The sequence below is a fragment of the Grammomys surdaster genome, unplaced genomic scaffold, assembly GCF_004785775.1.
Source record: "Grammomys surdaster isolate TR1022 unplaced genomic scaffold, NIH_TR_1.0 126198, whole genome shotgun sequence".
Taxonomy (NCBI): domain Eukaryota; kingdom Metazoa; phylum Chordata; class Mammalia; order Rodentia; family Muridae; genus Grammomys; species Grammomys surdaster.
In genome coordinates this window covers 6,885,345-6,900,591 of record NW_021621003.1, presented here as the reverse complement: position 1 = coordinate 6,900,591, position 15,247 = coordinate 6,885,345, and the positions used below count along the sequence as shown (strand labels likewise).

Below are 15,247 nucleotides of genomic sequence, written 5' to 3'. Positions count from 1 at the left end.
GACAGACAGACAGACAGACAGACAGACAGACAGACAGACAGACAGACGAGACCAGAAAAGACAAGACAAGACAAGACAGAGAAGGGTCTGGAAATGTTACTCTTTTCTTTTCTTTCTTCCTTCCTTCCTTTCTTTCTTTCTTTCTTTCTTTTTTTTTGGGGGGGAAGGGGTTTCAAAACAGGGTTTCTTTATGTAGCCCTGGCTGTCCTGGAACTAGCTCTGTGGACCAGACTGTCCCTCCTAGAACTCACAGATATCCATCCACCTGTCTCTACCTCCCTAGTGCTGGGATCAAAGATGTGTACCTCCACTGCCTGACTGAAGACAGAACTTAATGGTGAAGCATTTGGCTAGTATGAGGCCTTAGATTGGCAGTTTTAAAAGCAAAAATCTCACTTGACATTCAAATTTTTATTTACGCTCGAATTTACCATATACCTATTTATAATGTATTTTTTATTTATACAAATGATTCATTTATAAATAATTTATATTGATTTTGTAGTGAAATTTACAATCAACTTTAAATGAACACTAAACAACAAATTTCATGCATACTTTCTCTACCTACCAATTTCCCAGTCAAAAGATTTACATCTGTGAGAAAATATATAATTCTTCAACTAGTCTAACTAAAACAGGGTATTTTCACTTTTCATTAATTATGTCACTTTTTCCCAGTGCTCATTCCAATAGTTCTCTCCTTCGTCTTTTGTGATGTTTACCTCCTGTATAGACCTTATACCATCCTTCCCTCTCCCGCCCATTAATACATCTTCTCCTTGACCCTCCATGAGACCAGTGCTCATCCGAAGGTATGCACGTATTCCACGCTCCCCACATGAGCATGCTATCTCTTCAGTACGGCACAGAAGACCTTCCCAGGAGCCTGTTTTTTCTTTTTAAATCACAAACAAGCCTATTAATTTTCAGCTCTGATATTTTGCCAAATTGGATGTATCAGAGCTGATTAACTTAATTCTGTTCTTATTTCCAGTTAAAGATCCTTTTTTGTTCTTACTTCAGAGAAAAACTACCTTTATAATAATAGACATGAGGATATTTCAAACAACTTTAATGCAAGTAGGTAACTATTCCATTTATTTTTTATTACATTTTTAAACTACAACAATGTTTGTTGTACTCTGAAAACATGTTAATACATACACATAAAATAGTTTTTTGACACCTGAAAATTTGAAAACCTAATCAAGAAACATTTTAAAGCTTCAAAATCAGCGGTTCTCAACCTGTAGGTCTCAACCCCTTTGAAGCTGCCTATCAAATATCCTGCATATCAGATATTTACATTATAATTCATAACAGTGGCAAACTTATGGCTGGGAGTCCCCATAACATGAGGAACTGTATTAAAGGATCACAGCATTAGGAGGGGTGAGAACCACTGTTCTAAATACTAGATGTCAAACTGTTACATGACTGGCTCCCATCCTGAGGGTTGGCTTGATTTTGTGTGTGTGTGTGTGTGTGTGTGTGTGTGTGTGCGCGCGCGTGCTTGTGTGTGCTTGTGCATGCACAGATTCATGTGTGCTGGTGCTGAACCCAGACACTTATACATGCTAGACAAGCACCCTACTATAGAGCTACACCCCCAGACCTCAATTTCTACAGTGTCCTCTGATGCAAAAAAGTTTCCTATTTTTGATAAGACCCATCTTATTTTTTTCTCTTATTACTTGTGCTTTTACTAATACTGAATTTAGTAATCGTACACCTAGACCACGATTTACACCTGGTTTTTTCTAAGGTTTTTACAGTTTTAGCTCTTAAGTTCAGGGTTTCGTTCCATTTTGAGTTAACTTTTCTATTCAGTATGAAGTAAGAACTCAGCATCACTCTCTTGCATGTGGAAATGCAGTTATCCAAGCACTATTTTGTTTTGTTACTTCTTCTTGTTTGTCTGTTTCTAGACATTATCTCATGTAACTCAAACCTACTTTGTAGCCTCAGACGTGCAATGATTCTCCTGACCCTGTCTTCTGAGTACCTGGATTACAGGCATGTATTCCTTACCTATTATATAATAAATATTAACTGAAAAAAAGTATTAGGAATAAACAAAATACATTTTCAAAACGATACTGTGGTAATTTATTACTCAATAAATAATAATTAACTTAAAAAAAATGTAATTTCCTGAGTTTCCCTAGAGCTGAGGGTGATACACGGTGAATTTTACTGTCAGAGATATTTTGTTATTGGTAGGGTGTTTTTGCATTATCTACTCATTTATTGTGTGTCTATGAGTATGTGCATGTGCATGTACACATGTCATACTTGTATGTGTGTGGAAGCCAGAGAACAACTTGCAGGGATTACTTTTCTCCTTCCACCATGTAGATCTCAGAGATTAAACTTGGGTTGTCAGCCTGGGTAGGGAGTGTCCTTACCCACTGGGTCATCCTACCAGCACAATCCCATACTTTAATCACTTCTCTCTTTAGGGATGTCCAATGTTGTATATATGAAACATTTAATACTTACTTATCAAGGAAATCTTTGTCTACTACAGCAGAGATGTCAAGAAGAGGATTTCCCATTCCAAACAGCACATTTTCACTAAAAGTGAAAAAGAAAAAATATTAGTTAGAAAATGCAAATATGAAAATAAATATATCTTTATTTTAACATAAGCTTAACATGCTAGTTTGATTAAACCTCTGATTTGCCAACTGCACATAAGTCAGTATTTTAGAGATAAAACAAAGCTATTACTGGGCTGGCGAGATGGCTCGGTGGTTAAAAGCACATGTTTCTCCTGCAAAGGACCTGGGTTTTGTTCCCAGCATTCACACAGTGGATCACAACCACCTGAAACTCCAGTTTCTGGGGATCCAACATCCTCTACTGGCCTCTATAGGTACTGCATGCACATGGTGTATCCATGCAGACAAAACATCAAACACATAGTAAAAGAGATTCTTACAATAGACGAAATAAAATTGAAGCATAACAAAAGAGGGAAATGATCTTGTTATTATTGTCATAGCATTACATTACCAAGGATTTTTATGTGAAGTTGATAGAAGCTAGAGTCATTTAGGAAGAACTCTTAACTAAAATGTTCTGAGTGATGATTGATGTGGGAGGGGCCCAGCTCACTGTGGGCCATGCCACCCCCTGAGCTGGTAGTCAAGAGGAGCAAGCCAGTAAGCTGCACCCCTCCACAGCTTCTCATTAGTTCCTGCACCAAGTTCCTTCAGTGACGGACTGTGATCAGGACATGTAAGATGAAATAAACCCTTTCTTCCCCAAGTTGTTTGTGGTTGTGGTATTTTACCACAGGAACAGAAACCCCAAAACAAACACTAATCCAAATAACATCTTAAATAATAAAAATGCTATATAAGAAAGCATTTATTCTTATTTTATTCTATCAGACATTTATTCTATCAGACATAACAAATCCAGTATGTTTAAACCTTTAAAAGTTATCTATATCTATTTAAGAAAAGCAATCCTGATCAGCACAAGACATGATAATACCCGGATTCAAAAAGGAGGGTCTCTGTGAGTTCAAGGTCAGCCTGGTCTACATAGAGAATTCTCTATGTGGCCAGAGCTACACAGTGACACCCTTTCTAAAAAAAAAAAAGGCAAAGACAGTTATATTAAGTATATATTATATTATCTATTCAAATGTAGAGATACACTTTAATATATAAATTTAAACTATATATTCATTTTAGAAATACACTTTAAATATAAGTGTAGTTAAGATATATTTTATATATAAGAACATAGAAAGTGTGACATGCCCTTGACGTTGCCCATCGTCGACAGCCTAAATCCTTCGACCATCGATGTGACTCGTCTCACATCAGTGTTTTGGGGTTGTGAACTTGTCTAAGACCCCCCATAATTAGACATCCAAATTCAAAATTCACATAGTTGGGATTGATCATAAGATGCCTTCTCTAACTAAACAGAGAAGGGGGAGATGCCAGAAGCCAGGACCCTCGCCCTTACCCTCACCCCCTACCTTTCCCCACCTGCACAATGTCCTCTGAAGCTTGGCAACTGCAAGATCCTGCTTAGCAACTGCAGATAGACTCAAAGCAGTGTACCATATCATCTTAAGAATAGCAGGGAGACCATAACTCAAGCAGTGTACCATATCTTCTGAAGAACAGCAGGTAGATCATAATTCAAGGCAGTGTACCGTATAGACCATGACATGTTTCAAGGCACAGGCCAAGAAGATTTTGTACTTTCCACCACCTGGCCCCTCTTACCCCCTCCCCTTGTAAAACATGCTATAAAAAAGCATTTCATGTTCAAGAATAAATAAATTATTTATAAAAAAAAAAAAAAAAAAAGAAAGTGTGACATGGTTGGGGGGAAAGAAAGATATGCCATCAAATCACTAGTCATTAGAAATATGACTGCAGGGCTTAGTAGCAGACAAAGTTCACTTTAAAATATAGAGATCTACAGATAAGAAATATCAGGTATTTCATAAAACCTAATAGGTCATTTCATCAAGAAACTTAAAAATACAAAGTATATATGCACCAAATAAAATAGCTCAAAACACTTGGTGGGTGGTGGGGGTGTGTAAATAGCACAGTTTCTCAAACCCCTATAGCACCAAGGAGCTCAAGACCTTGCATATACTAAGTATGGGCCCTATCACTGAGCTATATCTCAGCCCTAAACACACAATCATATATGGTTTTAACACCTCTCTTTCTGCAGCTGACAAAAACAGGCAGGTACAAACAGAAGTAAGAATTGCACAACTGAATATTCACCCTAGAGAAATGAAATCTTTACACATAAGCCTACATAAATGTTTCTGTTCATAATGAAGCAGGATAGAAAGGCAGGGAGAACTTGAGAGGAAAGGGAGCCTCTCACCTGGAATCCAGGTAAAGCCTCCTGCCAGCAGAGAAGCAAGATTTCCACACAGCACAACCAACCACTCACGATTCTTCTCCTATCCCTGCTGCAAGCCTGAAATTTCTCAGGAATCTCATCGGAAACTGTATTCACAGGGAGGAAATTACAACACTCACTGTGCAACCCTAGTGGCTCCTGGGTAACCTTATCAGACTATAATTCCATCCAAGGCATCTCTGGGTCTTCTCCCTTATCTCACTTATCAGTAGATGGCTGAGAGGGAAGGTTTCCCAAGAGCCTCTTGAGAGTTAACATGACAGCTGTGAAATCGGCATATACAGCTAATGTTGAGACGGTTAATTTTGCCTCTCTGTTTAGAAGCCATACCTACACATGGGTATCTTATTTTCTCCTGCTATCCTTTAGGAAGCATATATCCACACTTGGGTGGGTCTTGCTTTCTTCTGAGGTCCTCCCTTCATCCTCATTTTTAAGTTTATATTAAAATATCTTTTATTAAGCTCCAACTAGCCAGTTCTTTTCTACAGTAAAGCTTCAAATCTCAGTTTGCCTGTGTTGAAGTCGCCTGATTATGGGAACTCCTCAGAGGTCTTCTGACCACTGACAATATATGTGTAATAGCAAAGAACAAAAACACAGGTAACTAACTTAACAACACAAAGTTTTATTTACAGGATATCTAATGATTCCACTTAACTGACTCCAAAGCAAAAACAAAACAAAAAAACCTTGTAGTTACAAAACAGATCATTAAGTGCCAAGGTTGAGTTTAGGGTACATCGTGAGCAAAAAGAGATAACATAGCAATGCTTCTTTGTAGTGAACCAAGTTTAGTACCAATTGTGGTAACAGACAAACTTGGACATGATAAAACTCTATGCTAGTATACATCACTACCAGCTAAATTTAAAAGGAAAAAAGCATAGACAAAATCTGGTAAAAATCCCACAGTCAAATTTGGAGTACTATACTAACATTGATTTCCTAGATTTGCAAATCAGCATGGTTATGCAAAAATGCATCATTGGCAACAAATAAATGACTCAGGTTCTAGCCACTCTTTTCTTTTGCAATTTCTTTAAAGCCATAAAACTTTTAAAACAATAAAATTCCATTGCATAGGGGCTGGAGAGATAGCTTAGCAGTTAAGAGTACTGACTGTTCTTCCAGAGGACCTGGGTTTCCAGCCCCACATGGCGGCTCACAACCAAGGCTACTCATAAGTATGTTGCACAGATATATATGCAAGCCAAACACCAATACACATAAAATAAATAAAGTTTTTAAAGTTCTATTATGTACTTCATAATATTTACAGGAAGAAGGATATAGCTGGAAACTATATTATGCAAAGTAACTGAGAATCAGAAAAAAAAAATACTGCATGTTTCCCCCTTATATAGAGGCTGTAGATTTTAATCTTTATATGTGTATGTACTGGGGGTGGCATAAATCATAAAACTAAAACAGGGACCATAAAAGAGGAAAGAGGTTGAAAGGGGAGTGTAAGGTGAAATGAAGAGAACAGAATTCTTGAGACATGAAAACAAAAAGGCTCCTGGATAGAGGTGGGTGGCCAGCAGGAGGCAGGGAGAGGGTCAGGTAGAGGAAAACTGTAGTGGTTTGAATGAAAAATGTCCCACATAGGCTGCAGTATTTGAAGTTTCAGTTCCTAGTTGGTAGTGCAGTTCAAGGAAGCTATGGAATCTTTAGGAGCAGAATCTTGAGGGAAGAAGCTCACTGGAGCAGGCAGTGAGAGTTTATAGCCTCACCCTACTTCAGTTCCCCCTAGGCTTCATCCTTGCAGCTGATGTGACCTCTCAGTTTCCTGCTCTGGCAGCCTGCAGCAATGCCTCCCCCAACAGAATGTACTCTGCCTCTGGAATTGTAAGCCAAAGTAAACTCTTTGTCTCATAAGTTGTTTGCTGTCACGATGCTTTATATGAGCAACAGAAAAGTAACTAATGTAATCACCAACAAAAACAAAATATGTAGGGAGATGCCATTTTCATAAAAACCAACTCCCAGCTCAAGAAGGAGAAGAGATGGTGTTAATCCCAAAGATGGGATGAGAAAGACCACCGACCCAAATCGTCAGGGTCAAATTAATTACAGCAAGCTTTTTTATTTGTGTCCACAAGCTGCCTCTCCCTAAGGTGGGGTTCAATAGGTCAGCATTGGATGTGAAGAAGACAAGGCTTTTATAAAGCTCAGAGGTAGGGGGGTTTCCAAATAGGGGATTTGGTGGGCAAAATAGGCAGAGTTATAGGAGCAGAACATAAGTTAGTTCTTCCTAAAACGAAGACCTGGTTGCAAAGTGAGCATGACAAGACAGTCATTGGTGGCCACATAACCCTTTGAAACAAAGGTAGTTTCAAAAGTAAGATGTATAAACAACTTTTTAAAATAAAGACATGATTGTGATTCCTGGAACAGGCAGTACAGAACATTTTGTAGTTAAGGCTACAGGTGGGACATAACCCAGGCCTTGAGAAACAGAGGTTTAATCATAAACAGAAATGAATCTAGTTTGTCTTTACTATAAGATGGTTTTTAAGCCTAAAATGGAGGTAGACTGGTTCCTCAAAGGTTTATGCTGGAGCCAAATAGGAGAGAGCATATCAGGAACATTGATTTAGGCTACACCAAGTTCCATGTGCAACATGGAAGCAAGTTCCTGGAAGGTTTTACAGTAATGAAACAATGGCCACAAATCAAGTCACTTTTTGGGGGGAGGGGGAGGCTGTGGATAGGGAAGAAGATAAAGACAGTGTTTCTCTGTGTAAACCGGACTGTCCTAGAACTCACAATGTAAACCAGGCTGGGCTCAAACACAGAGAAGTTCTCTGCCTCTACCTCTGGAGTGCTGGAGTGTTGTATACCACCATGCTTAGCAATGATAATTATTTTTAAAAATGGGTAAGAGCAGGCATGACTACCCACACCTATTATTCTACCACTATACTTGAGAGATGAGAGGCAAGAGTTTAAGGAGTGATAGGCCGTCTTTAGCTGCACAGGGAGCTGCACAGGACTGGCAAAAATATAGATATTCTAAAGGGACACTAGCATCTCTCAATCTGACTCTCAAACTATTGAAACAATGAACTCCAAAGAGATGGGAATTTCTCCAGGAATCTCATGCTATGAGAAGGAAAGGCACTAGATAAAGAAAGGATTTGTCTCCAAGAAAAATTTCACACAGCTCCAACAGCTTGTCAGATCATCTTACAGGATAGAAGTGAAGAACAGACACCTTGATTGCTACCACACAGATGTGCAAATCCCTGGCCTTCTATTTAAACTTTAATCTCACTCCTCGAGGATCCTGATTGGGAACAGGGCTGGATCTCTCTGTCCCTCTTTCCAGCCAGCCACAATGAATAAATCTCCTCTCCCTGCTTTCCATTTTAAGTCTGGCTATTTTAATTGGCTCTGAGAATGGGTGGCCAGACCAGTCAGTCCCCTTCAAGATTGTCTTTGACAACAGACTCTTCTGGGGAATAAATAGCAGAGTTTGTGGATGTATCAAACTGTTTCATCCAAATGTAGAAGAACATATGGAAGCTCATCTCCATTCTAGATCCGATGGTGGAAGATGGCTATCAGGAAACCCTCCCACAGAAGAGCAAAGTCAGTCACCTAGATGGCCTGAGTAATTCTACATCTGGTGTGTGAGGAAGGTAAAAGTTGGCCCAAGAAGCTGAAATCTGAGTGTGTGTGTGTGTGTGTGTTTTAACATTTTATTTTCTTCTTATTTACAGTGAGAGAGAGAGTGTGTACACTCACAGATGTTCAAGTGTCCTACAAAGCCAGGATAGGGCTCCAGATCTCCTGGAGCTGGAGTCACGGGGCTAGCGTGGGTCTAGGAACTGAACTCATCTGGGGATCGATGGGAAAGAGCTCTTAATCCTTGCACCATCATCCCTCGAACCCCTAAACATTCACATTTATTGCAGAAAGAAATTACCAAAAAAAGTAGCAGGCTGAAGATTCTAGAGAGAAGAAAAGTGGCGTGTGTATCTAAAGCATTGCACCAGTTCCTCATAAATGAATGGGGCCACACTCGGAATTTCCTTACAGGGTCTGACCTGACTGACAAAGCAACTCCATAAATGAACATCTGTCTCAATATCTTTTTTTATACTAATACTGAAATACTGACATGTTTGCCACATTTGTATGCTTGAGACAGGCTCTTGCTATGTAGCCTAGGCTGCTGTGTGATTCATGGTCGGGCCTATGGCATACAAGGATTACAGACATGGGCCACCCCACCCAGCTTAATGTCTTAATAAATAAATAATGTCCAAACTGCAAAACTGACTCATCTTTACACAATTAGGTCACAGATCTCCAAATGTGAAGAAAATACATAAACAGCTATGGAAGAGTGGCTGAAATGCATGAAGGGCAGCTAGCTTCCTAAGGGTAGGGTCCTGGTTAGATTTTTATCAACCTGACACTAGTTAGAGTTATCTCGGAAGAAGAAACTCAATTGAGAAAACACCTGCAGGCAAGTTGGTAGGCCATTTTCTTCATTAATGATTGATGTGAAAGGCCCATGGGGATTGGGGTGCACCCTGAACAGGCAGTCCTAGGTTGTATAAGAAAGCAAACTAAACAAGGCAAAAGGAGAGGGCCACTAAGCAGCATTGCTTCATAGCCATGCTTGGGTTCCCCAGAGGCCTGCCCTGCCTGAGTTCTTGTGCTGTCTTCCTTTGATGATGGACTGGGATCTGGGATGGTACACAGAAATAAACCCTATCCTCTCTGAGTTGCTTTTACAGTTTTATCACAGCGATGGAGATTCCTCTCTGCCACTCCCCAGTCTCATAGTAATTCTGAAAAGAAACAACCCTCAAACACTAAACCCAGATGCTAGGCAGCCCCTGGAGAGGTGAGAAATGTGTTGGTGCACTATCAAAGCTCTATTTCAGAGAACTGCAATCATTTCAGCTTATTGACAGTTCCTTCAAAAGCTCAAGCCTTCCCATTGTTTGACCTGATCCTGAGCTTGCCCTGTGCTAAGAGTTTCCCCAAAGAGTATCTGTCAAAAACAACCAGCTGCAATTGTTTAACATTCCAGCTGCTTGAAGCAGTTGGAACAAACAAGTTAACCAAAAACATAAAAGGGAAAGTGTAAGAAAAAAATGAACACAGAGGGAACATCCAGAATGTTCCTGAAATTGCAGTGGGCATGCTCAAGGAAGACAAGGGAAGGAAGGCCTGAAGCACCCACATCTGCCTGGGTAGAAGATCGCACAAGCACAAACTACAGCTTTACAGCTGTAAGCTTGGCTGAGTGTTTAGGATGTGCCTCAACAAGCACCCAGTATCTCTAAGCAGACTGGGAAACAGTAGCAAGTATTAACAGGAATGTGAAGAAACTGGAACCCTAGACATTGCTGGAAATGTAAAATGATGCAGCCACAACAGTCAACGGGTTGTAGTTTATAAAGAAGGAAGAAGAGACAGAGAAGGAAGAAGACAGAAAAATGGAGGCTTTTACCTCAAAGGAACAAAAAAAAAATGTTTTTTTCTGAAGTCAAATGTGAGCAATTATACCCAGAAACAGTTTCCCCAAGTGCCGTGTTCCAGTGCTATAAGAGTTTAATGAAGTTTTATAGTAACAGAAGAAAATGATAAATCAAGACCCTTTCTGAATACATCGTTAGAAACATCAGAAAAGCTGAGAAATCAAATTACAGGCCTCAGATGTTATCTGAAGGGGTCTGTTTGTACATTCCAAAAGATTTACTTAACGGTCACAAAAATATTAGGTCACACAGAGAGGAAGGTAATAAATGGTTATTAAGTGTGTTAAAGATAGCCCAAGATAATTTGGCTTGGCAACATTCCATCATTTCCACATCATTAAAGTTCTAATTGAGTCAGTCAGCCTTTGTTGTCAGCTTCTTTCCAGGAATTTTTGTTCACAAAGTAACATAAAATTATCCTATGAAGCTGTATCCTTTCCTAAGAGAAACAAACATATGGCAACACAAAAACTTACACAGGGATGCTCACAGTACAATTATTCACAATAGCCAGACTGAAAATAACCCATATTGCTGGGCAAGCAAAGTATATCTACAAATCAAAATGTATTCAACCATAAGAAGGAATGAAATACTGATAAACTGATATGACATGGATGAACTTTAAAAACATTTTACTCTCTGAAAGAATTAAGGCTCACAAAGGACTAAAATTACATGATTGTGATCATGACACAACAGAATAAGAATTCACAGAGGTGCCAGGCTATGGCAGAACCCACATTTAATCCCAGCACTCAGGAGGCAGATTTCTGAGTTCGAGGCCAGCCTGATCTACAGAGTGAGTTCCAGGACAGCCAGGGCTACACAGAGAAACCCTGTCTCAAAAGACAAATAAAAGACAAAAAAAAAAAAAGACATTTAATATATATCTACTTCTGGTCTGTACATACACACACAACACCTGCACACACACAATACCTGCACACGCGTGCACACACACACACAAATTAAAGAGTTCCAAATCAAATGTACTAATCATCAAAACAGACCACAGTCCAGGCCATAAAGCTAGTCTTTGTAGATACCAAAGAACTCAAAGGACTGAAATGATAATATAATGAGACAAAATTGTAATTCTAGCCTATGTCACATGAATCAAAGTAATCATACACACACCACCAAAAACTTGAAGGTCGGGGGAGATGGTTCAGCAGGTAAAGACTTTGCAGTTAACCCTGCCGACGTGAATTTCATCCCAGAGACCCACATGGTGAAGGAGAGAAGCAAATCTTCCAAATTGTTCCACCCACAATGTGGGATATACACACCATACACCTACACACACACACAAATAAACATAATAGTGATATGAATCAATCATTGTGTCTCAACTATAGTTCCAGCACTCAACAGGGTTGTGAGACAAGAGGTTCTCAAATTGTGAGCCAGATCTGGATTACCACAGCCAAGTCTCAGACTAGTTGGTGCTATACACACAACACAAACACACACATGCATTGTCTCAAACGAATGAGAGACAGAGACAGAGACAGAAGGGCAGGGACAGAGGGAGAGAGATTGAAAATAATGAGGGGGCTGGAGATGGGTCAGCAGTTAGGAGCACCTATTTCCAGAGGGACCTTGGTTTGATTCCCAGCACCCACATGGCAGCTTACAACTGTCTGTAATTCCACTTCAAAGGGATCTGACACCATTTTGTGGCCTCAAGCATACATTCTGTGCACAGACATACATGCAAGCAAAACACTCATACAGGAAAAAATAAAACAAAATAAAAATTTAACAGAAAATAAATTCTTTAAATTCTGTTGAAATAACAGAAAATTTAAAAAAACAGAAAAGTCTTAAATATTAAGACTTAATTAAAAGGCAGAGGCAGGAAGATAACTCCAAGTTTAAAACTAGTCTACATAGCAAGCTTTATTAGGCCACTAAGGATTACATACTGAGACTGCCTCAGAAACTATAGATGGGAGTTGGCACTGGAGAAAACAGTTCAGTGAAAGATAACTTTTGAACGGGGTGGGGAGGATATCATGTCAGATGTGACAACACAGGCCCATAATCTCACCTACTCAGGAAACTAAGCATTAGAACAGCAAGTTCAAGGCTTGTATGGGCTACAGAGTGAGTTTGTGGCCAACATGGGAAACTTAGTGACACTTTATCTCAAAATAAAAAGACTGTGATATAGTTCAGTGATAAAGCACTGGTCTACCATGCACACTGCTCAAAGTTCAATCCCCATCACTGCAAAAAAAGAAGAAAAAAAAGAAACTGATAAACTTATCATGAGCAGAAAAAACTGATAAACTTATCATGAGCAGAAAAATCAGTATAAATTGTACAGTTATTTGAACAAATACAGTGTGTCAAAGTTTTTTATGATCTAAAAGAAAAAAAATAGAGGAAGTCAGCTGCCGAGTGCCAGATCTACCAGCAATAGAGACCAACACTGAGGCGCCTACTTTGCACACTTCCACTTCCCCAGGGTGACTAGCCATTTGGACCACTTCCTTCATGAAAAAGATACACTTAGTCCTTATTGAAATAGACATTTATTCTGTCTAAGGATTTGCCTTCTTATAATGTAATGCTTCTCCAAAACCTACCATCCATGGACTTACAGAATGCCTTCTCCACAGTCATAGTATTTCACACAGATTGCTTCTGACTTAGGAACTCACTTTTTAGCCAGAGAAGTGTGACAGTGCACCCATACTCATGGAATCCATTGGTCTGGTCACATTCCTTCCATCCTGAAGCATCTGACCAGACAGAATGGTGGAATGGTTGAAGACACAGTTACAGTGCAATTGAGTAACAATACCCTGGAATGATGGTGCAGGGTTCTCCAGAAGGCAGTATATACTTTGAATCAATGTGAGATACATACATATATATGTGTGTGTGTGTGTGTGTGTGTGTGTGTATGGCATGGTTTTCTCACACATCCAGGACTAACACAGGTCCAGTAATCAAGGGGTGAGAAGGAAATGATTCCACTTACTTTGACCCCTAATGACTCACTAGGAAATTGTTTGCTTCCAGTCCTGCAACCTTAAATTCTGGTGGCCTAGAAATTTTGGTTCCAGAATGGGAATTTGTTCTCCCTAAGGACACACAAAAAAAAACATTCCATAAGTGAAAGCTCAGATTTCTCCTGGCCACTTTAGGCTTCTGATACCCTTAAGCCAAAAGGCTAAAAAAGGAAAAACAGTGTAAGGAAGGGGTGACTGATCCAGATTACCAATGGAAAACTGGACTGCTTCTCCACAATCAGATAAGAAGTGGCGAGCAGGAGATCCTTTAGGGAGTATGTCTCTTGGTACTAGCATGTCTGTCCAGGCAGGATGACAAAGCGCACAGACCCTTCAGGAATGAAGGTATGGGTCACTCCTCCAGGAAAAGAACCAAGACCTGCTGAGTGCTTTCTGAGGGTGGAGAAAATATAGAATGGGTAGTAAAGTAAGGAAGTTATAAATACCAGTTGAGGTCATGTGACCAGTTACAGAAATGTGGAACGTAAATGTCATGAATATATCCATCCTATTTCATTAAGAATGTGTTTGCATATGTATGTATACACACATTATACAATATTTATATTTCTTTATTTCTTTAAAGTGTAATGTAACATCAACTGAGATATTAGTGGTTATCACATTTATGAAACACTACAAGACTAAGCATTCTTCAAAGGATATTGCCACCAGTTCTAAAATATATAATGCATTTTTGGTTGTATGTGGAACTGTTATATCATGTTAGGTGAACTATGACTACTATTTTCATTTGAAAATAAAGCATTACATAAGGAGATGTGATTGTGTATCAAGTTGACAAGGGATACACTTGGTTGTCAACTACATCTGGAGTCACCTAAAACCTAAGTATCTGAGCACTCCTATGAGAGGTTTTCTTGATTGGCTATAAATCTGGTGGCAGCCCACCTAAAAGGACATGAATAAAGGACTTTTTGCCTGTTTGCCCTCACTTTCCCTGGCAAGTTCATCCATTCTACTCCTGTGACATTCCTTCACTGGTATTTGTACCTACTTCAAGAGTCCAACAGAGATCAAAGACCAGCTGAGACACCCCAGCCTTGTATACTCAACTAGCAGACTCTTGGGCTTTCCACAGGGAGATAGCTATTGTTGGACTATCCACACAGACCACAACCAGTAAGCCAGTCATAATAAATCCCCTTCAATTTTCAATCATCAGTTTCATTCCTCTAGAGAGGCCTGACTAATACACTGCCAAATTCACACAAAGACATAGAACAGTGTTCTGAACTAAGACTAGAGAAAGGTGGTAGACCCACTGCCTAAATGTACAAAGCCTGGGTATTCTCCTTAGCAGGACAGAAAGGAAGACAGAAGCAAGACAGGGTGTTCATGGTAATTTTATTCATCATAGCCAAAAACTGGAAACAACACAAAGACTAGCAACAATATCATTTGCTACCAGGAACAAAATGCATGAACCTCAAAATCATCATGATAAACAAAACCCAAGTAGCATTAGTGTACAAGACTCTTCATATGAAGTTACAAAATAGGCAAATTAATCATTGTTAATAGAAGAATGAAAGTAGCTGTCTGAGTGGTGTGGGAAACAGGATTAATTGAAAAGAGGTGAAAAGGAACTTCCCAAAAATTGTCCTGTATCTAAAGCTGAGTATTGTTGAGCAAGTAACTATACTGTCAACATTCAGCTAAAGGAAGGTAGCTCAATGGTACAGTATATGTGATATAAGAGGTTCAGTCTCCAACATTGAGAAAAAAAATGTTAAATGCAGGATCTATGGCTTTATAGTATATATACTGTTGGCA

The 15,247-nt window shown here is 39.3% G+C and overlaps 1 protein-coding gene across 2 annotated transcripts in view; it reads right to left on the bottom strand.

Annotated features, from left to right (window-relative positions):
* Adk (adenosine kinase) overlaps positions 1–15,247 on the bottom strand; it is a 407,949-nt gene that overhangs the window by 362,760 nt on the left and 29,942 nt on the right. For both annotated transcript variants that reach the window (XM_028758526.1, XM_028758527.1), the window contains exon 2: positions 2,506–2,580. In XM_028758526.1, the coding sequence (XP_028614359.1) occupies positions 2,506–2,580 (75 nt within the window). The remainder of the gene's footprint in view (positions 1–2,505; positions 2,581–15,247) is intronic.